General features: G+C 47.8%; 1 protein-coding gene across 1 annotated transcript in view; it reads left to right on the top strand.

Annotated features, from left to right (window-relative positions):
* LOC116091841 overlaps positions 1-22,536 on the top strand; it is a 75,011-nt gene that overhangs the window by 25,898 nt on the left and 26,577 nt on the right. The window contains exon 4 of the mRNA XM_031373286.1: positions 7,068-7,189. Within this exon, the coding sequence (XP_031229146.1) occupies positions 7,109-7,189 (81 nt within the window). The 5' untranslated portion in view covers positions 7,068-7,108. The remainder of the gene's footprint in view (positions 1-7,067; positions 7,190-22,536) is intronic.

The raw sequence follows: 22,536 nt of genomic DNA, 5'->3' as shown, positions 1-22,536 counted from the left end.
GACAGAGATGGAGGACAGCAGAGATGGAGGACAACAGAGATGGAGGACAGCAGAGATGGAGGACAGCAAAGATGATACACAGCAGGGAAGTTGCACTGTGAATGCAACATGACCTGCACAATCTCAAGCCTAAAAAAGCACCAGCATGGAGAGGGAAGGGAGTGTGAAGCCCCCCATGGGGGAGGTGGAGGCCATGTGAAGTCCTACCCCTAGCCTAGGAGATGTTTGTTGGAGAGGATAAGTATTCTTTTCAGTGGTATTTGTAACACTTGGTATAGTGACCCCACTCCCAGGAGTAGTCAGCCAACACAAGCCACACTTGATGAGTTTAAAGACTGATGGACACAAAGTCTCATAGACAGAGAAAACATGGAGTAAGTAAGGGGGAACACCTGGAAGAGGGGGACAGATATGATCAAAATACATTGTATGAAGTTTTCAGAAAATTAATACGAACATTGGAACATTTTAAAGTGAACAACAGAAGAGTTTGTGTGGTTAGTGCTACATCGTAGGAGGTACTCAACATGGGATAGCTATTCAATACCGTATAACCTGCAGCTTTTATTCCGTGTACTATGTCTCTGCAGAGGGGTCAGTAGTGCTCTGCAATGACAGCTCTTCTTCTGAGGACTGACTGTCACAGTCTTTAGCTTTCTGATGAAATTGTTTTTTGCAGAGTATGAAAATGGCAAGTTCTCTGCCAGAGAACCATAGATGGGTTCCAAGGGCTCATGGGGAACCATAGATGGGTCCCAGGGCTCATGGGGAACCATAGATGGGTCCCAGGGCTCATGGGGAACCAAAGATGGGTCCCAGGGCTCATGGGGAACCAAAGATGGGTCCCAGGGCTCATGGGGAACCAAAGATGGGTTCCAAGGGCTCATGGGGAACCAAAGATGGGTTCCAAGGGCTCATGGGGAACCATAGATGGGTCCCAGGGCTCATGGTGCTCTCCTTGTGCCTTCAGGTGAGTCTCTGTGGGTCCCAGAGCCCCGACTGAGCCCCAGGGCTCAGGTGTGAGCTCTGTGTACTTGTCAGATCCATGGCCACTCCCACTCGTGTGGTCTGAGGGCTACAGTTTCTAGATCCCTGGGAGGGTCTTGAGCATGTAGAGCTATATAGCTACAGTGATCCTGCAGAGAAATGACATTTTAATATCCCCCACGCCCCACCCGTGCTCACACAGACATACAACTAATGCACACTCGTTGAGCCTGAGAAGATAAACCAAATTACATAGTGTTTGTCCAGTGAGCATGAGGACTTTAATTGGATCCCCTGCACCCACTTAAAAGCAGGGTGTGGCCAAACTTGCCTGCAATCCCAGAGCCATGTAGGCAGAGACAGGAGGATCCCTAGGTATCACTGGCCAGCTGTTCTAGTTGAATCAGTGAACTCCAGGTTCAGCAAGAGACCCTACCCTAAAAAGAGTTGAGAAAATTGTGCCCAATGCTTGAGGGAAGGTAAACGTATAGGCACTGACTAGCCATCTCTTCTACACTCTATCAGTCACTCAATTGGCCACGACTTCTCTCTGCCAGGTGGACTCTTCTGCCTCTTCACACCTGCAGTGTGACTGGCACAGACATCTAATTTTCAGTGCAAAGTACAGCGGGGGGCAGTAGCACCTCTAGAGCAGGTGCCATTGATCTTTCCAGAACTAGCCAGGGAGGCAGGTCTCTTGCCAAAACTGGCCTCTGGGAGGCCTCTGCAGCCTGTTTCTTCATCTTTATTCTTTTTGGTCAGAATAGAAAGGTTCGGCAGGGCTGGGGGCCGGGAGGGTCTGCTGTGTCTTTTTCTCTTTGTTGTACACAAAGCCTACCGGGCTCTCTTTGAAACAGTGAGAGTCCTCTTGATAATTGGGTTTCAAAATCCAGGTCCTTCCTGCATATCTTATCGTTCTTATCGCTCCCTCTTCTCCAGCAGGAAGGAGATAAGATGGCTGCATAATAGGAAACGTCAGCCAGGGCAAGGGTTTAAAAATGTTGTTACAGTTTACTTTTTAAAATTCTGTGTGTGTGTGTGTGCGTGTGTGTGTGTGTGTGTGTGTGTGTGTGTGCGTGCGTGCGTGCGTGCTTGCGTGTGTGTGTGTGTGTGTGTGTGATGGGGGCAATAGTGCATGCATGTGAATGCAGATGCCTACAGAGGCCAGAGGCCTTGGATTGATCTGGAGCTGGGGTAACGGGTGGCTGTCCCCTGCCCAGTGCGGGTGGTGGAAATTAAACTCTTGGCCTCAGTAAGAGCAGTGTCCTTTGACCTGCTAAGCCATCTTTCCAGTCCACTAGCAGATTGTTTTGTGTGCTTTTAATTTTATTTACATTGGTGTTCTGCTTCCATATATGTCTGTGTGAGGGTGTCAGATCCCCTGGAACTGGAATTACAGACAGCTGTGAACTTCCATGTGGGTGCTGGGATTTGAACCTGGGTCCTTTGGAAGAGTAGTGAATGCCCTGAAGCACTGAGCCATCTCTCCACCCCTGGCAGAAATTTTTAACAGTGCTGTGTTCTACATAAAGTGCATGTTTGTAGGCACAGTCTGCACCAAGCCCTGGTCTAGGCACTGGAGCTTCTTAGACAATGCCCACCCAGGAGGCCTCACCGACTTTTTCAGACTCAGTTCTCCTAAGGGTCAAGATTTGTACCTAAAGACACGGGTGCAGGGCTGCAGGGTCAGCTCCATGGCGCAAGCACATGTTGCATGGTCTAAAGATCTGAGCTGAAAGGCAGAAGGAGAGAACCAACCCTTGCTAGTTGTCCTTTGACCTCCATGTGCATGCCTGACTCCCTCACTAAAGATCATACATGAACTGTTATAAAGATAACAAGCCACAGGTGTAAATCCTCATCTTCGCTTGTTTTGTCCATACCTAACTTAGCCACCTGACTCTAGTCTTCATTGACCCTGTGACCAGTGCATGTTCACGGATAGCTTCCTTCCGATAGTCATGTGTCAGTTTGCACAGTGCTCCACTAATGTATTTAACCCAAGTAAAGAGGACAACTGGCTGCCAGGCTAGGGAGCACGGTACACAGAGATGACCATGAGAACAACCGTGTGTGCTCCCACTTCTGATTGGGGTAAGCCAGACGCTAGACATGGCTGCTTGGCAGTAGCAAGGGCTGCTAAATGATACATCCTCCACCAAGGATCAGAGAATGCTGAAGAGGAGGAGGCAAAAAGGATTCATTCGTGAGCTGGAGGAGGGCGGAGCACTGCAAGTGCTGTCCTCTGGGCTCAGCATGGCTGTGCCACTCATGGACTAACAGCAGCTCTGGTTACTCCCACAGAAGGTTATGCCCGCCAGAATCCCAGCTTAGATGAGGGAGGTGATCCCCAGAGCCCACCCACTTCTGAGGAGTTCTTGGCAATGAATAGTTCCTGGGGAAGAAGAATTCTTCTTTTTAAATTGTGGTCAGTGGTAGGTTTCCCATGCTCCAGTGGCTAGCCCTTCATATGGGGAGGGACTAGCTGGACTCAGTAGTACTGGATTCTGTAACAGACCTTGTCTCAAAAGACAGAGTCCCACCTGCTAGGTACTGCCATCCCCCTGAGTCGCACCTACTAGGTACTGCTATACTCCTGAGTCGCACCTACTAGGTACTGCTATACTCCTGAGTCATGCCTACGAGGTACTGCCATCCTCCTGGCCTATCACAGGCACTTAAAAGATGACAGCAATTGATTTGTGTGTGCATAAGTATGTGTGCACATGCCTGTGGAGGCCAAAAGTCTGCTGTGGATGTCATTTCTCAGTAGATGTCCACCTTGTTTTTTGAGACATGACCCCTCATTGGCCTAGTACTCTACAAGTAGCATAGACTGGCTAGCCATGGAGCCCCATGGCTTTGCTGTCTCTATCTCCTTAGCCTTGAGATTGCATTAGTCTCCATCATACCTGGCTTTTGTATGGGTCCTGGGGAGCGACTTGAGGTTCTTATGTTTGGGCAGCATGCACTTTACTGACTGAGCCATTTCCCCATTCCCTATTACTTAATTGTTATGACTACCTAGCAACGTTTCTTACTGTCACCATTCCCAGAGAGTAGTCTCTTAGTGATAAGTCTTTAGTGTGTGTTTTATAGAAAGATTTTATGGAAAGATTATGTTAATTTGGTGGGTAAAAGTTTCCTTAGAGAGATGCATGGCTATAGAGTGAATTTGCTCGTCATGCGATTAAGGACCATCTACTGCACACCAGGTACTGTGCTGGGTATAAAGAAGTCAGTAGTGAGTGCTTGGAAGCCTGTCCAAGGGAGCATCTATTGCTGAAGGCCTTGCTGCACTATGCAGAGAGCTGAGCTGTAGCTCAGCCGCATTGGTGCCATTGGAGCCTCTGACATGGGAGGTGCTGGGCAGGGGAGCTCTTATAGAGATGCTGCCCGCAAGCCACAACCTAAAAGCCCAGGACAGAGGAAAAGAGGAACATCATCTGCAGAACATCCTGGAGATGAGAGAGCTAGCCATGGTGCAAATCAGAGGTCACAGATCAAAGGATGGGATGCAGAAACACCATGGTGGAAACAAATGGTCAGGGTTGGCCAGGTCACAAGGGTAGAGAACAGATCTCACAGACCTTCATGTGCAAGAACTCATATGTCCCACCAGTCTGATGGCACAAGGTAGGTTTGCATCAGGGTGTGAAGTGCAGAGAGTGACACTCTCTGGTCACACAGCTAATCCCAGGTCTTTGTGAGACGACTTGTATTCCATGTGCATTAGCTCCGGGACCCAAGCGTCAGCCCAGCCCCCCAGGGCGTCTCATCCTGGGTGGACTAAGGATGGACTACTGGCCCTGTGGGAGGAGCTTTCCTGAGCTGCTAGGCTAGGATGTGGATGCCAAGAGTGCATGAAGTCCTGTGAGCACCCAAGACAGGATTAAGGGTGCCCAAGATGTTGGATACATGCTGGCAGAGTGAAGTATGTTTCTTACCTAACTTTTCAGCGTATTAGAGGAGAGGCACCTGTTACCCTCTTTCCTTTGTGACACTGGTCCCTGTCACCCTACTTTTGTAGTTCCATAGCTGTTACCCACTTGTGAATGGCTTGTAGGAGCTTGCACTGGACAGGCCAGCCACAGGGCATGTCGTCCTCGGTGTGGCCCATTACTATTGATGGCACGGTTTAGAATGTTTCCTCTTCCTGTCTAGATGGATTTGAACACTGTGGTCCAGACTGTGACAGTGGGAAGGTCATGGCTCTTTTGAATATCCCTGGCCACGATAACCTGGCCCTGCGCACTCACTTGGAAAAACACGTTCAGTGAGAGTGGCTTCAGCTGATAAGCAGTATGCTCGCACTGCTGGCCTCCTGTTTGGTGAGCAGCATGCTCGCACTGCACTGCTGGCCTCCTGCTTGGTGAGCAGCATGCTCGCACTGCTGGCCTCCTGTTGCTATGGCAGGCAGGCTCCAGGGGACTCATGGGTAAGGTGGGCTGTAGCTGTCTCCAGGACACCTTGGTTCTGTTCAGAGTCCTGTCTTCCCAGGCTTTCTTTCCCCCTTATTTTTGTTACTCTGGTGGAGCTCAGAGCCAGGTTGAAAGCCTTGCGTGTGCTCCGCGTGCTCTTTCTTACTGAGCCCCAGCTCACTTGTGCATTGCTTTTGTTATAGACTGCCAGCTGGGCAAAGGAAGCAATGGGGCCACGGGCTGTCGGTCCCATGAGTACCATAGGGCACAGCACGCCACAGCTGGACTGTGGACTGCCAGGTGCAGCCGAGGGCTTGATTGTCACCCTGCTCCTGCTTTGATCCGTCGCTCTGTAGCAGGACTGGCCCAGTCCAGTCTACCTTGCTTTTAGCGGTAACCTTGATTTGGTTCTTGAAGAAATGAGGAACTGAGGCTGCCCAGGCTCCCCTGAAGCTGCTCACCCTCATCTCTGTCCCTCCTGTCTGTCCATTTACTCTGCCCTTGGCCTCTTCACTTCCCATCCTCTGTCCCCACCAGCTCATGAGTGCCTTTGCCCCTGAATCTTCATCTGGCTCACCGGTCCTTTCCTTCTCTTATGAACCTTAGTAGTGAGAATTCTGCAGTTTTGGTTTTGTTTTTTGTCCCAGGTGTGGGGACACAGGGCTGTTTTGCAAAAGCAGCTGACTATGATTTGCCTCGTGCTCCAGTAGAGCTGTAAAAATAGTTTCTGTGATTGTATGACGTTTGGAATTCTGGGAACTTTTCAGAGGCTATATAAATGCTAAGGCCTTGCGAGGTGAGGCTGGTCTTTGGGGGGGGGGGGTTGTTGTGGTATATATTAGATTCAGGGATCTCTATCTCCCTGTCCCCTGTCTCTGTCTTTCTTTCTTAGGACAGTGAAACTGGGGGAATAAAGAATGGGAAAAAGCACCCCCAGAGTAACAAAGACCAGCAGCAGACCTTCGCTCATTTCTTATCCTCCGCATCTTCCCAGGGCTCCCCAGAGTCTGTCCTTACTGTGCTTGTTCTTCATAGGATGACAGTCTGTGTCAAGCACAGTCCCAACCCTTACCCTGTAAGTCATAGCACTGGGAGAGCCCAGCGGCCTCCCATGTTAGAGGCTGAGAAATGGCGACCCTCATTCTTCATCTTCATGCGCTTCACAGCTTGTTTGCTTCATCTTTCGTGGTTAGTGCTTGTTTTACAGCATGCCATGTAAAAGCAGTACTTGCACTGGACTTCATGTGATGGCTCATACACACCTCCCCTCAGCACCTGAGGCAGGGCAGTTCCAAGTTTAAGGATAGGCGGGGCCACTTGGGAGAACCTGTCTCCAGAAGCAACAAAAAGAAGTATTTGCTAGGTTCAGTTCTGTAGCTATTCTCTGCTGCTATTTTTCCAAAGTTTACATTTCAAATTTGGGTCTCCGGTCCACCTGGAGTCACGGCTGCTGTCTGGACACGTGTGAGGCGGGGCACTGTCCTCTGCCTTGTGCTGCCACTTGGTTTGGACACGTCCTCATAGACTGTGATGTAGCTGTCACCGCGTGGATCTGCAGCACCATAACTAAATCATCAAAGACATCACACAGCCAGGCTCACCACCCCGCTCATCAGGATGGCCTTGGTCTTCGTACTGTTCTGTTCTCACGCTTCACAGGGGCTTAGCAGTTCCTGGAAAACAAGTAAACCAGCCAGATAATGGGACTTCTGCCGAAGCATCTATCCACCAGCCGGTCAGTCCATGACAAATGCGGTTCTTCTAGCCCTTCTGTTCGTGTGGTAAGTTTTCCTCTACTTTCTCTGTATATGCACTTGAGAGAGAGAGAGAGAGTGTGTGTGTGTGTGTGTGTGTGTGTGTGTGTGTGTGTGTGTGTAACTCTTGTGTGCAAACACAATAATACAGCTGTGAAGCTATAGCCTGCTATAGATCCTGACTTGTCAGGTTTAATTTGAGCTATTTAGTTGATCTTGTCGCTGCCATTTATTAACTTTTATTGAGAGACAGTCCTGCTCTATAGCCCAGGGTGCCTTGACACAGTCCTGCTCTGTAGCCCGGGGGGCCTTGACACAGTCCTGCTCTGTAGCCCGGGGGGCCTTGACACAGTCCTGCTCTCTCTCCCAGGTGTGTGCCTTCGCAGCAGCTTCATTTCTTAGACTCTGGCTGACAGTGGTAAAGGAGAATGAGATCAACTTTAAGCCCTTGTTTCCTTTTATTGATACTGCATTGATTATAACTTCACTGCATTTCTGTGGAGTCTCTTGGATTTCTATGTACTGTACAGATATTTGTGAAAAGTAAAGTTTTGTTTCTTCATTCCTTACTTTTTGTTGTTTTATCTTTGTTTTTCGAGACAGGGTTTCTCTGTGTAGCCCCATCTGTCCTAAAACTCACTCTGTAGACCAGGCTGGCCTTCAACTCAGAGATTCTCCTACTTCTACACAACTCCTCCCCCAGGGTTGAGATTTAAGATGTGCTGTACTCTCACTTTACATTTTAAGTAGAAAGTTCATATTTCTATAGTTTGGCCAAGAGATGTTTTTTAAATTAAGCTCACACTCGCATATACACACACACACACACACACACACACACACACACGTACAGAGAGACAGACACACAGTATTTCAAGAGTAGCAGTGAGAATCCTCATGTGCCCTCTACTTCGATCCTTCTGCTGCCAGCACCCTGCCCTGTGAGTTTCCTTGACCTCTGAAGGCTGCTGGTAGACCTCACACCACTCTGCCCAGGACTCCTCATTGTTACACCCCTAAACTCACAGTGTGACGGTGACTCTTAGGAAATGCATCTGCTACAATCTTGTCTGTCATTTATTTATTTTAGTTTTGTTTTTTGACATAGAGTTTCACTGTGTAACCCTGGCTAGCCTGGAACTCACTATGTAGAGTAGGCTGGCCTCTAATGCATAGAGGTCCATCTGATTCTTCCTCCCAAGTGCTGAGCTTAGAGGCTCCCCCTTGCCCAGCTAGTACTGTCATCTAGTATATAGATTTAATAAAGGTTGTCCCAGTGATGCCATGGGGTTGTTTTCCTCTCCAGGATATAGCCCAGCACCATGGGTTCCATTTAAGCTTTGCACTCTTGTAGTGCCCATTTGTGTCCAAATCTCTCTTCACCTCTCATGAAGATAACCTTCTTTTCTCTTCTTTTGAAATCTTCCAACTCAACTTCACAAATGCAGAGTTTGTTTTGACATTGTTGAAGTGTGCAGGTCATTTGTTCTGTAGTCACCCTGGCTGACCTGCTATCAGATTATAGTGTGGTCTTAGCTCTGTGTCACGCTTCTTAGTGCAATCCGAGCTCTGTATGCGGTCCGAGCTCTGTATGCGGTCCGAGCTCTGTATGCGGTCCTAGCTCTGTATGCAGTCCTAGCTCTGTATGCAGTCCGAGCTCTGTATGAGCTCTGTATGCGGTCCGAGCTCTGTATGCGGTCCTAGCTCTGTATGAGCTCTGTATGCAGTCCTAGCTCTGTATGAGCTCTGTATGCGGTCCTAGCTCTGTATGAGCTCTGTATGCAGTCCGAGCTCTGTATGAGCTCTGTATGCGGTCCGAGCTCTGTATGAGCTCTGTATGCGGTCTGAACTTTGTATGCAGTCCGAGCTCTGTATGAGCTCTGTATGCGGTCTGAACTTTGTATCACACTTCTTTGCATTTTTTTTGAGATTGCTAGGTGGATTTTTGTTTTTGCGTTCTACTAAAATCTCTTTAAAAACTATCTTTAAGGCTGGGTATGGTGGTACACACATTTAATCCGAGCACCTGGAAAGCAGAGGTAGGTGCATCTGAGTTTGAGGCCAGCCTGGTCTATAGAGTGAGTTCCAGGACAGCCAGGGGTACCTCAAGGAACCCTGTCCCAAAAAAACAAAAACAAGCAAAACCTTCTTTAAAACATCTTATATTGTGGGACTGGATCATCAGTTAAGAACACCACTGCCAGGGGATCTGATGCCTCTGCAGGCACCAAGCATGATGGTACACATGCATACCTGCAAGCACAACGTTTATCCACAGAAAATTAGAAACAAATCTCACTATTTACTGTGAGATGCGATACAGAAAAGATGGGAAACCACATAGATGCCGAGTTACAGAAAAGATGGGAAACCACATAGATGCCGAGTTACAGAAAAGATGGGAAACCACACAGATGCCGAGTTACAGAAAGGATGGGAAACCACACAGATGCCGAGTTACAGAAAGGATGGGAAACCACACAGATGCCGAGCTGAAGCAGTTTTATGAGGCCAGCATCCTTGGTCGTCATGGCCTCCACACGCCATTCCTCTCTGCTGCTTCCGCTCATTGCTAAGCTGGGTTTTTATGTGAAACACATTCTTACCTTTCTGCTAAGATTTAGCCCCAAGTATCTCCCTTACAATTTTAATTTTTCTTCTAAGTTTAAATACATGAAGTTACATAGGAGACAGTGGCTTTTGGGTTGGTGCTCAGTGTTGGCTGTGTCTCTTTTGAAGCTGTTCTTGGAGTACACTGCCCTTCGCCTGGAGACTAGTTAGTTAGGGCGGTTTAAGGTGTTGAGCCTTTTTTGTTGTTGTTTGTTTGTTTGTTGTTTTTCGAGACAGGGTTTCTCTGTGTAGCCCTGGCTGTCCTGGAACTCACTCTGTAGACCAGGCTGGCCTTGAACTCAGAAATCCACCTGCCTCTGCCTCCCAAGAGCTGGGATTAAAGGCGTGTGCCACCACCGCCCGGCTAGGTGTTGAGCTCTTTGGCTGCAGTTTTCCTATGGACACTGCGTACCGGGGCGACTAGTGACTGTGAGGCTCCTTCCTGAGCGGGTGTTGCTGGCTTTGCAGAGGGCTCACCTCACCGCATTAGCCCGCCTCCATCGCCACACACTTTACCTGCACTTAGTGGTGTCAAGTGTTCCGCTGGAAGCAGTCTGCTGCTCTGGCTGTGCACCCTGACTGACTGTTTCCTGGCAGTGCAGAGCCCTGGGCAGCTGGTGCTTCTGGTCATCTCTGTCCTTTAGACTCCTACGTAGATTTTAAATCTAGCACATCAAATCCTAACAAAATAAAGCAAAACACAGCACTAGTTTGTCAATTTGGAGGACCTGTCGTCTTCATAATATTGAGAATCCAGTCTATAAATGTAGCCTGCCTTTCTATTTATTTAGGTTTTATGTCCCAGTAAAACCCAATAACCCCACATGCTTTCTCCATAGAGAAGATGATCAGTTTTTCTTCCTTTGGAGACACCTGCGTTCTTCCATTGTGCGGTTTGCTCTTTAGTTAGTGAGCTTGTCTTTGTGAGAAGGATGCTTAGGAAGCATCCATGGAAAGATGGTCGGAGGGTTTCTACCCAACTGGAGCGACTGCTTTTGGGTCTGGTGTAAGACAGATAAATGATGGAGGCGACAGGAGCGAAGCCACATACCTCATGGGGGTCGGACAGGAAAGACAGACAAGAAGGGACTGGTTTCTCACCATCTCCTTCCAGGGCCTGTCCCCAAAGACTTAAACTTCTTTCCTCTAGGCCTCTCCACCTAACAGTACCACTCCAAGTAGTACCTCAAGCTAGTGAACACACCACACACACACACACACACACACACACACACACACACACACGCACACACACACGCACATACATGCACAAGCACATACACACACGCAGACACGCGCGCCCACACACACATACACACACATGCACAAGCACACACACATATGCATACACGCACACACATGCACACGCACACACACACCACACACACACGCACCACACGCACACACACCACACGCACACGCACATACACCACACACACACACGCATACACTGTGCGCACACATGCACACACATGCACACACACACCACACACACATACGCAGACACATACCACATACACATGCACATACACACTGCATGCATGCACACACATGCACACACACGCACATGCATGCACAAGCACATACACACACGCATGTACACACATACACACACATGCACAAGCATACACACATATGCACACACGCACACACTCACACATGCACACACACCACACGCACACCACATGCACACCACACGCACACCACACACACACACACACGCACACACCACACGCACATGCACACACACACACACCACACACCACACGCACACACACACATGCACACACCACACACACATGCACACACACACACCACACGCACACACACACACGCACATAAACCCTAGTGCCTCCTGAGTAGTGAGTAGGCTTCTCTTCACGTTGTTTTTATAGAGCCTTTGTGTGGTTTACCCACACGTGAACATGAGGCATATTTGTAGTATGTTTTTATTTTTGTTTTGACATGTGGTGTCACGTATTCCAGGATAGCCTTGAACTCACTGTGTAGCGTACTGAACAGGCAGTGAGCCTGCCCATCATCAGCAGGCACTCCTAATACCCATGCTGAACCCTCTGCTGAGCAGTGAGTACTCACAAATGCACATTGCCATTGTCAAATACGTAAACAATGATCAAATATCTTTCTGCTGTTCCTGCTTTTGTTTATTTTGTTTGTGGTCAAAGAACCAACATTTTACAGTTCCTTATTTTTTTTATTTATTTTTTAAAATGTGCTTATTTATTTATGTTTCAGTGTTTTCTGTCTGGACCGAATGTTATGTGCCAGTATTTGTGGAGAATGTCTTAAACACTTATATCAACTGGGTTAATTTGGTCAGAAGCATTGTGCAGGCCTTCTGTGTTAATTTATTTCCTTATTATATTAAGCTGATTTGTTGGTGTGCATATGTAGGTGGGTGCTTGATTGCCACTGTGCACTTACTGAGACCAGAGGACAACTTGAAGGAATGGCTCTCTTCTTTCTCCTGGGTCCCCAGTGACCAGGCTTGGTTGCAAGCACCTCTGCCCTCTGAGCCGCCCACAGCCCTCTTACTTTTTAACATCACCCACTGCCACAGCTCCTACTTTTTCTGTGCTCCTGTGGGCCACCACTGAGAGGACGGTGCTCACACACTCCTGTGGGCCACTGCTGAGAGGACAGTGCTCACTCACTCCTGTGGGCCACTGCTGAGAGGACAGTGCTCACACACTCCTGTGGGCCACTGCTGAGGGGATGATGCTCACACACACCTGTGGGCCACTGCTGAGGGGATGATGCTCACACACTCCTGTGGGCCACTGCTGAGGGGATGATGCTCACACACACCTGTGGGCCACTGCTGAGAGGACAGTGCTCACACACTCCTGTGGGCCACCGCTGAGGAGGGTGCTCACACACACCTGTGGGCCACCGCTGAGGAGGGTGCTCACATTCTCAGCTGCTATTGCTGTTGTCTATTCTACGTTCTTTTGTGGGGAGTTTGGTACTAGGTGTGTGCCCTGCTAGCATTGTATCTTCTTTTAATAAGCTGCCTCTGTTACTTGTTGTCTAGTATCTTCATGCCGCTTTCTGAAACTCACACTGTCTGGTATTAATTCATGCAATCCAGCTTTCTTATAATTTTGCATGGCAATTATATGTATACACTTGAACCTATACGCTTCAAAATTCCAGCTTTATTTACTATGGAAGGTGTATGTATACGTATATCTTGCCTTTTGATACAGTTCACTCATCTCTACTTCTTAATTTGATTAGGCAAGTCTAGCCAGTAGTCCTCAGGCCCCATGTGTCCCAGAATAGCTGTAACTGCAGCCTCCCATGTTCACAGACAACATTCTACCCCAGCATCAGGAATCTGGACACCTCTGACAGATCAGTGGCATCAATGCCCCAGCATCAGGAATCTGGACACCTCTGACAGATCAGTGGCATCAATGCCCCAGCACCAGGAATCTGGACACCCCCTGACAGATCAGTGGCATCAATGCCCCAGCATCAGGAATCTGGACACCCCCTGACAGATCAGTGGCATCAATGCCCCAGCATCAGGAATCTGGACACCCCTGACAGATCAGTGGCATCAATGCCCCAGCATCAGGAATCTGGACACCCCTGACAGATCAGTGGCATCACTGCTGCTGTCATCGTGGCTTGTTACATCAGTCGTCTTGCTGACTGCTTTCTACTGAGCTAGTGCCCTTGGGTACTAGGCACCTGCTGCTCCATCGCACTTAGCCCTTGGGTCGACGGGCTGGCGGTTACAGTTGTCTTATGTGGCCTTCCTCATCTTGTTAGCCTTGCTAGCTGAGGAGGCACCGAGAGGCCTGTGCTTTTGGCTTGGTTCATCCACAGCGTTCTCCAGAGCATGCCAGGTTCTTCAAAAAGCATTGGCCCAGGACCAGTTAGTTGTCTGCCTGTAGCCCTTCCCATCTGTATTTTGTGTAGGCTGGCCTGCTCCGGGGTCTCTCTTCTCTCTTCTTCCCTTTCCTTGAGAGAGCAGGTCCCCTGTGCCCACTTGAGGCTAGATGCAGATTTGCCCATCATTCCCTGGCTGGGGCAGCAGATTGGAGATCTTAGTTGCTTGATTTCCCCAGGGAGGCTGGTATGAATGCGGTCCAGGAAAGTCATCAGTCTTTCTCCATGGTGTCTGTTTCGGCTTTCTCAAGCTTCCTGGCTGCCAGACCTCAACCTTTTCTCCCTAGGGTGGTGTCCGTTTCTTCGGACAGCTTGTGCTAACAGATTTCTTCCTCCGCTGTGCTGGGCCAGAGGACTTCACTTTGACTCCTCAGTTTGTAGTCTTACTTCCTTCAAAATCGGAGTACATGCGTCTACTTTGGTTGGCTCTCCTAGTGCACAGGGCGACCCTGAGCATAAGGGCATCTGTTGGGTGTGCTCATGCTGCCTCTGTTGATTTGTGCACAGCATGCAAGTTGCTTGTCATGAGCATCCTGTGTGGCCTGTTCTGCACCTATCACTACAGTAGCTGGAGCATCTCTGTCTCCTGACCAGTCCCCATGTTCCCATGTTTGACTGTCATGTTTGGCCCCCATGCCCTGCCCTGCTTCCTGATGTTTTCTTACTTCATTTCCCTGAAACTAGGGAAACAGGCTAGGAATCCCTTTCTTTCTGTCAGTACTTTGAGACCTTTTCTGAACATTGTATGCTTTGAACATGTGTTCACCAGCCAATGGACCAGATTTGTTTCATGAATGATGCTTGTTCATGCGCTTTGGAGCCTCTGTGTATAGCTGTGTCTTCATCTCATTTGGCTGAACACCTAAAAGTGAAGCTGCTGGGTGAATGGGGAGGTCCATGGCCCTTTCTGAGAGACTGTTTTCTGACTCACCGATGCTGTCTGTGCCTCCTGTGCTTGAGTCCTTCCTGGCATGTGCCATTGTCACCATCGTCTGAGTGCTGCCTGCTGTGGTTGCCGATTTTCTTTTTCTTGCGTCATTGTGTTTTGTCTTTTAGCTTTTGATTTTGAGATAATTTTATTTTTTTATAGAAAAGTTGCTAGTGTATTACAGTGTAAAGATTATTTTTGATGGTCAGCTTGACAAAATATAGGAGACAAACCTGTAGGCCTGTTTGTGAAGGACTTCTTAGACTGGGTTGACTCCCTGAGGTAGGAAGACCCATTCCAAGTATATGCAATGCTTTTCAGTGGGCTGAGGTCCCAGACTGAGAAAGCACGAGACATTGAGCTGAGCATTGGTGCTCTCCTTTCTCCTGACTGTGGATGCAGTATGACTTGCTGCCTCATGTTCCAAGCCACTAAGGCTTTGTGACCATGATGCGTCCCCTTGAAACTGTGGGTCACAGTAAGCCTTGTCTTTTCCAGTTGTATCCATCATATGTTTATTACAGTAATGGAAAAGTAACTGATGTATACAAAGAGTTCTCTTACAGCTTGGGACCAGCTCCTTCTAGTGCAGTGACCCTCAGCTAGGGATACTTGTGCTATTAGGCTGTCTCAGAGACATTTCTGGGTGCCACATCTTGGGGGTCAGGGAATACTATTGACACCTAGTGGATATAAACCAGGGCTGCCACTGAGTACCCCGGGATGCACAGGACAGCCCCAAGGCCAGGAATGACCAGCTCTGCTGAGGACAAGACCTCTGCTCTGATGCTTGTGTCAGATACGAACTATGCGCTTGTGTCAGATACGAACTGTGCGCTTGTGTCAGATACGAACTGTGCGCTTGTGTCAGATACGAACTGTGCGCTTGTGTCAGATATGAACTGTGCGCTTGTGTGTCGCAGGCACAGAAAGCTGAGGCACTAACTCCAGCAGTGCTCATATGGTTTGCTAACACACACGCACGCCACAGCTGTCCGCTGGAAATCTTTCCCTGGAGCGAGCCAGGCTCCCTTCCACCCAGGGCGCCATGTCAGCACTTAGCTGATGAGTCTCTTTAGTCTCCTTAAGTCTTGGATAGCATCTTGATCTAGCCTTGTTCTACATAACTCTGATGACTTTTGAGGGAAAGTGCTGAGGTATTTCATAGACTGTCTCCCCAATTGGCTTGGCCTGCTCTTTCCTTGTAATTAGTTGCGGTCATGGAACTTTGGGGAGTTTAATCCAGCATCTTCCTTCTCAGCGGTCTTCCATTTGCATTGTAGGTAGACGTCTGTGACGTCAGCGCGCCTTCACTCATACATCACTACGCATAGATGGTGTGCGTCAGGGTGTTCACAGTCTATGTTCCTGAAGACTTGTGATGTGGACGCTATCTTTGTGATCAAATCAAATAAATAAATATGCAATATGTCATAATCAAATTCTAAAGTCTAGTGATCTTACTCAGATTTAGTTTGCATGTTCTGTGTGGTGCCAACAATGACCTACAGTAGCTGATGTTTGCTTCAGTGAGTCTTTTCATCTAAACATGTAGGAACCAAATAGCAAGGAGCAGCTAGAGAGGCAGCAACGTCATTGAGTCAGCTTGCAGCACACAGCGTGGACAACTGCAGTGGCCAAGCTAAGAGAGGAAACGGAGGGTAATGTCGTCCAGCCTGGTGTAAGGTCCCTTACAGTGTGTGGTGGGAGGAGTAAAACCAGCCCTGTGCTCTCGGGTACTTACATAGCTCAATGCTTGCTCACCAGGAAGTGCAACTCTTTAAAGGAGTACAGGATTAGGAGGTGGGGGTGTGGCCTCCTTGGCAGAGGTGTGGCCTTGCTCAAGGGAGGTCACCAGGAGTGGGCTTTGAGGTTTCAAAAACCCACACAAGGCTCAGCCTCTTTCCTGACTTATGGATCAGTATGTAGCCCTCAGCCCTCAGCCACCCAGCATTCCTGTGCCATGTACACTGCCATGTCCCCCACCCTGATGATGATGGACTAAACTTCTGAAATGGCAAGCAAGTCTTCAGTTAAATGCTTTCTTTTATATACTTTATAAAAGCACGTCTTGGTCATGGTGTTCACAGTGGTAGAACAATGACTGAGGCCATGTGCCATACAGTCCAGTATCCTGCCCATTGCATGTAACCTCACACACAGTTTACCAGTACAGCACTATTACACACTCTGGAGAGCTTACTGGTGTAGTATCGTTACACAGACCATACAATTTACAACTTTCAGATTTCTGGTGGATAGATTTTAGCATAGTCACCTAATTGTGTAACATTCTGCAAGGAATTTTGAAATTTTCTTACCACCTCCTAAAGAAATCCCATTGCCATGACCAGTCTCCACTCACACGGCCTCAGTCCTCTACCCTAAGCAGCCAGGAGCCCGTTTCTCTCTCCACTGTGCATGGCAGTGTAACCCTGTGGATCATGGTCTTTGCTCAGCCTGTTTTCAAGGCTCGCCGTGTTGTAGCATACATCATGTCTTCATCTTGTCCATCTACTTGGCAGCTGATAATGATTTAGGTTGATCTCCGATTTTTTCCGTTTGAATACCATCGCTTCTGCTGTTTGTGAGGAGTCCGAGGGGTGGGTCTGCGTCCTCTTTGCTCACAAAGCTGTCTTCTCCCAGTTGAGGCTTGTCTCCCACTCCCCACTTGGTGCTGTCATTTGGGGAGTTTCCCACTTTAATGACATTTTAAAATTATTTTCTTATAAAAGAAAGTAATATGGATTTTATATTTTGAGGCTTTAAGGCTTCAAAAATATTGTTAACCAAAGCTCACACTAGCTTTTCCCCCTGGATTCGTTTTCTTTTCAGGAATTTTTATGGTGAAGCGCTCAACGTTATTAGCCTTCTAATCTGTTTTGTATTAATCTCTGTGCATGGTACAAGCCAGTAGTTAGGTCATGAGTTCCCAGGGTCTGTTCACTCTAGCATCATTTTTGAAAGGCTGATTTTTCTGTTGCCCTTTGTAAAAACTCATTGGTGATGTATGCATAGGCCTATTTCTAGACTCCCACCATGACTTTCATCTATTTCTCCTTGTAGTTTTATTGATTTTACTCTGTTGCTTGAAGCTGTGTTATTTAGTACATAGACATTGAGGACTACTGTATCTTCTTTATAAGCTCACCCTTTATCACTGTGAACTGACTTCACCCCTGGTGATAGTCTCTGTCTGACCTTGTGCTAGCCACCCTACTCTCTGTAACTGCTGTTAGTTCTCCACTGTAAATGTCTGTGCGTGTGTATATTGGAGTGAGTTTCTTGTCAGCAGTATATGGTTGGGCCTTGGTGTCTTAGCTAGACATTTTGGAGCATTTGTGTTGTGTGTATTCACTGTGCAAAAGCTGACGGCCTGCTGCTTGAGTTCATTTGTTATAACTCTTTTCTCTTTGGGTCTTTATTGGCTGTCTTAGCCAGGGTTTCTATTCCTGCACAAACATCATGACCATGAACCTCCCCAAGTTGGGGAGGAAAGGGTTTATTTGGCTTACTTCCACATGGCTGTTCATCACCAAAGGAAGTCAGGACTGGAACTCAAGCAGGTCAGGAAGCAGGAGCTGACACAGAGGCCATGGAGGGATGTTCTTTACTGGCTTGCTTCCCCTGGCTTGCTCAGCCTGCTCTCTTATCGAGCCCAAGACCTCCAGCCCAGGGATGGCACCACCCACAAGGGGCCCTACCCCCTTGATCAGTAATTAAGAAAATGCCCCACAGCTGGACCTCATGGAGGCACTTTCCCAACTGAAGATCCCTTCTTTGATAACTCCAGCCCGTGTCAAGTTGACACACAAAACTAGCCAGTACATCAGCCTTTTCTTGGTTTAATGGAATCTTTTATAAATTCAGTTTGTCTTAATAGTTTATTAGTTATAATTTGTTGTTTTGCTATTTTAGTAGTATCTCAGGGTTTGGCTTATTAGTGATATTTTCCTACTTCACAGTGTAGTAATATTATATTAGTATGTTTTCATTATTGTCTCTTGATCTTTTTGCTGTTTCATTTTCCTCTTTACATATACATAAATACACACACGTACATTTATGTGCTAGAAAGCTACACTTCATTATCAGTTTTATACAATAGTTGTTTCTTAAAGAGACTTAAATAATGAGATTACTCTTTATATGTGGGCATCATTTCTGCAGATTTTTATTAAGTTATGTAAATTTGGATTTTTGTTGGTGTTATTTTCTTCCTGGTTGGAGGATTTCTTTAATAATTTCTTATAGTTCAAGTCTTTTTAGAAATGTTTTAATAAGGCATTTGTTTGCGACTCCTTGTGTGGAGTAGTTTACGTCGGCTTCCTCGGCTTCTAGTCCTGCTCCCTGGGAGGCTGCCTGCTCGAGTCCCTGGTCTTGGTTCCCTGCTGGTGCCTGAGGTGCTCATGGCATATATCCTTTGCCTACAGTAGCAGTCTCATCTTTACAGCCCATGGTGAGAGCCTCTTATGTTTGGCATGTGGCTCAGTGCTGCCTGCTGTCTGTGGAAGGCCTCCTTGGTCAGTGTGTTGCTCCTCAGCTGCAGGTTGCCTCCCTGCTCTCCTGCCTGTCCTAGGGCCCAGTGACAACATTCCTTTCCTTAGATAATTGCTGCCATTAGCCTGCCCTTCACCGTTGTTGTCTTGACCAAGCCTTCCTATAGCTGTCCATGCTCCCTCAAAACAGGTTTTGTAGGTCCATCCTGTTTAAGGCCAGTCATATTGAAGGTGGAAGAGTAGTCACAGGAGATTCAGGGAAGGGCCTGATATAAAGCAATTCTCTCAATGTAGTTCCTCATTCTTCAGACCAGGAGAGGACCAGCAGGGGCTCTCTGGGTCTCCTCACCCTACACCCCCTCAGGGTTTTCTCCCAAGTCTGTGTGGGCCTGAAGAACCAGTACGCACAGGAGGGTAAGGGCTTTCCTGTGTCACATTTACTCTGGATGCTGGGTTGTGAGATAAAGTCCCAGTTCCTAGAGGGCTTTGATTGGCATTAGAGCGGCCATCTCTGATGGCCCGCGGTCACCTCTGTCCTCTTGGATGGCCCGCAGTCACCTCTGTCCTCTTGGATGGCCCACGGTCACTTCTGTCCTCTTGGATGGCCCGCGGTCACCTCTGTCCTCTTGGATGGCCCGCGGTCACCTCTGTCCTCTTGGATGGACATAGCTGGCTTTCCTTTGCTCCGCGGCCCTCTTGCTTTTAGCACAGTACCTACAACATAGCATCCTGTAGTGAGCACCTATCAGGTAACCAACTGTGGGGATGGCTCTGGCTCTATAGTCAGAGTGTCGCCAAAGGACTACTGGCTGTCTTGAGCCACAGTGATGAGGACATCCTGGATGTCAGGAAGAGGCTGTCCGGCTTTCAGAGGATGCAGGTTTGTTCAGTTCTTTTTTCACTTGTTCATTTCTTTAAAAATATATACTCCAAGTACTTGCTAAAATGTAAAGGCTTCATGTTAATCAGTGAGCTTTGGGCCGTGTGTGACTGTAGATGGATTTTGTCATGACGAACAGACGTCTTACTTCAGAATGACTCAAGTTGTCCTTATTTTTGGGACATCAGAGTGACCAATGTGACAGAGGCCACTTGCTCTGTCAGTTAGGCCTTTTATGTTTCTGGAGTTTTGCCAAAGTGCTGGTTGCTTAGAAAAACCCTGTCAGAAGATAACGCTTTGGATTAGAACAGTCGCAGGCATCAGTTCCTCTCACCTGTGATCTCTGGTGACTGATCCTGAGTTTTCTTGCTCTTTCTGCCTCTCTGTGATTGCTGTTCCAGAACGAAGCACACCGCAGCGCAGCAGACATTCGGATGTTGCCTGTCTCTCCACCCACTGCCACACCGTAAAGATGAGGAGGCTGATGAGAGGTGGGCTTGCCAGGCATGACAGCTGCCCTGCCTGCACTCATGATGAATGGCGAGCTCCTTGAGAAAGTTCCAGAAATCTGAGGCCTTAGAACTTGATCATTTTAGCTGAAGACAGGAAAAGAGGCCTGCCAGATTAGCTTTAAATATTCATATGGATGTGACACGGTGCTTTTAAAAAGGCCCAAGTGGATGTTTTGAGGCTTTGAATGGATTCTCTTCGAAAATGAATCACCATTTGTGCTGCGGCAATTATATATTTGTGTTAAGTTTAATGTGGTGTACTGGAGCTGGAACGCTCTTTTGTTTAATGCTTTGCCTTAGAAATAATTGGGATGCGTGGATTGTGGGGGAGTGCATTTGTGAAAGAATTATTTATAATGTATACATCCCGGCTGGAATTTGAATAAGCACAACCCATAGGTCTGGGAGAGAAGCCATTAGCTGTAATGGCTTTTGGATGCTGGCCCAGCGTGCAGACTTCTTGGTCCTTTCTCCATTTGTATATGGCTTGTTATAATAGAGCTGTCATCTTCTCTTCCTTTTATGTTTTATGTTGCTGTGCGGCTTACTAGCTTTTTAAGCCTGTCTGTAGCATAAATACTCTAAATGGGAAATGATTTTTAAACTGCATTTGTCTAATTTTCTTGATGAAGTATTTTAGTAAGAAAAGCTAGAAACCATTAGTATATACCATGTCAGATGCTTGGCTTATTCTTAATAGAACTCTCTCTGTCCTATCGCCGTAGAGCCCGCTGTGTGGACTGGGCTGATGGAGCAAATCCCTCCTGTTGTTGCTTTCTTACAAGAAAGCAGGTTGGATTTTGCTGTGGTGGTCTCCCAGTGCATCGTGCCTGTTGTAGCACATACCTGGAGGATCCAGACACCCAGGTGTGAGCAGCGCTACCTTAAGATCCCACTAGCAGATTCCCTCCTGCTGCCACTTAGGTAAAAGCTTTGGTGGAGGCAAGTGCCTGAGGCAGGCCTTCTCACCCGTGGGAGGAGCAGACTGTATTCCTCCCAACGAAGAGAGCTGGCTCCACCTTTCTGTTGTGGATGTGTTGAGACCTGCCAGGAGACAGAGTGTAAGAGCTGTGCTTATGGACCTGTGTTAGCACTGACCCAGTGGTTGGCATTTATTTCACCTAGAAGGACTCCATCCCAGGGGCAAGCTTCCCAGACACCTCTCACCTCAACCATCAATACGTTAGCACGGCTTCCTAAGAAATGCAGAGCTGGGGATGTAGTCGAGTGACAGAGCACTTGCCTAGTATGCACAGTGCCCTATCTTCAGTACTCTGCATGGCAAATATAGAAAACAATGTGCCACTGTGACAAAGTGCGCCCCTGCTCACCCAACCCATCTGCTCCGCTCTCACTATTTAGCTTGTCCAGTAGCTCATTAGAGTGTATTTTTTATTTGGGTCTCTGTTTTTGAGACAGGCCAGTGGGTGCTGACATTGATCTCTGTGTCCTCCCGCCTTGGAATGCTTGATTATGGACCTTCACTATCATAGCTAGCAAGAAATTGGACTTTTCCAGATGATCCGTTTGGATGGAAATGCAAACAAGTTTGGCACATTGGGCTTGTGTAAGCTTCTTAAGTCTCTGAAGCTGGTAAGAACTGTGTCTCTCTCCTTCTCTCCTAGCTGTCTATTGACTGAAGAGCCCAGGAGGTTTGTCCCATTGACCTTCCAGTCCCAGGTGGGCAGTTGCATCTCTAGCATTAAGATTCCCTTCATCCCAGGTATTTTCTGTAAACTAGGCACTGAGCAGAGGTGGGACATGTCTCTGTCCTGCGTCAGGTTGGGATGCATAAGAGCTCCAGTAACTTCTCTCTCAGATGTTGAGCATGGCTCCTGGGTGCCAGGGACGTCTTCTGATCTTATATGTAACAGCTTTTCATGAGTTTGAGCAGCCATGGTAGTCCTCATGGAGACCACTGTTTCTTTATAGGCTAAATGGTCCCAGCACCTGCATTCTGTCTTGTCTTGCTCCTTGGTAGTCCTCATGGAGACCACTGTTTCTTTATAGGCTATATGGTCCCA

Source organism: Mastomys coucha, unplaced genomic scaffold (genome assembly GCF_008632895.1).
Source record: "Mastomys coucha isolate ucsf_1 unplaced genomic scaffold, UCSF_Mcou_1 pScaffold15, whole genome shotgun sequence".
NCBI lineage: Eukaryota > Metazoa > Chordata > Mammalia > Rodentia > Muridae > Mastomys > Mastomys coucha.
Note: the sequence above shows the minus strand (reverse complement) of the source record. Positions and strands in the feature narration are given on the sequence as shown.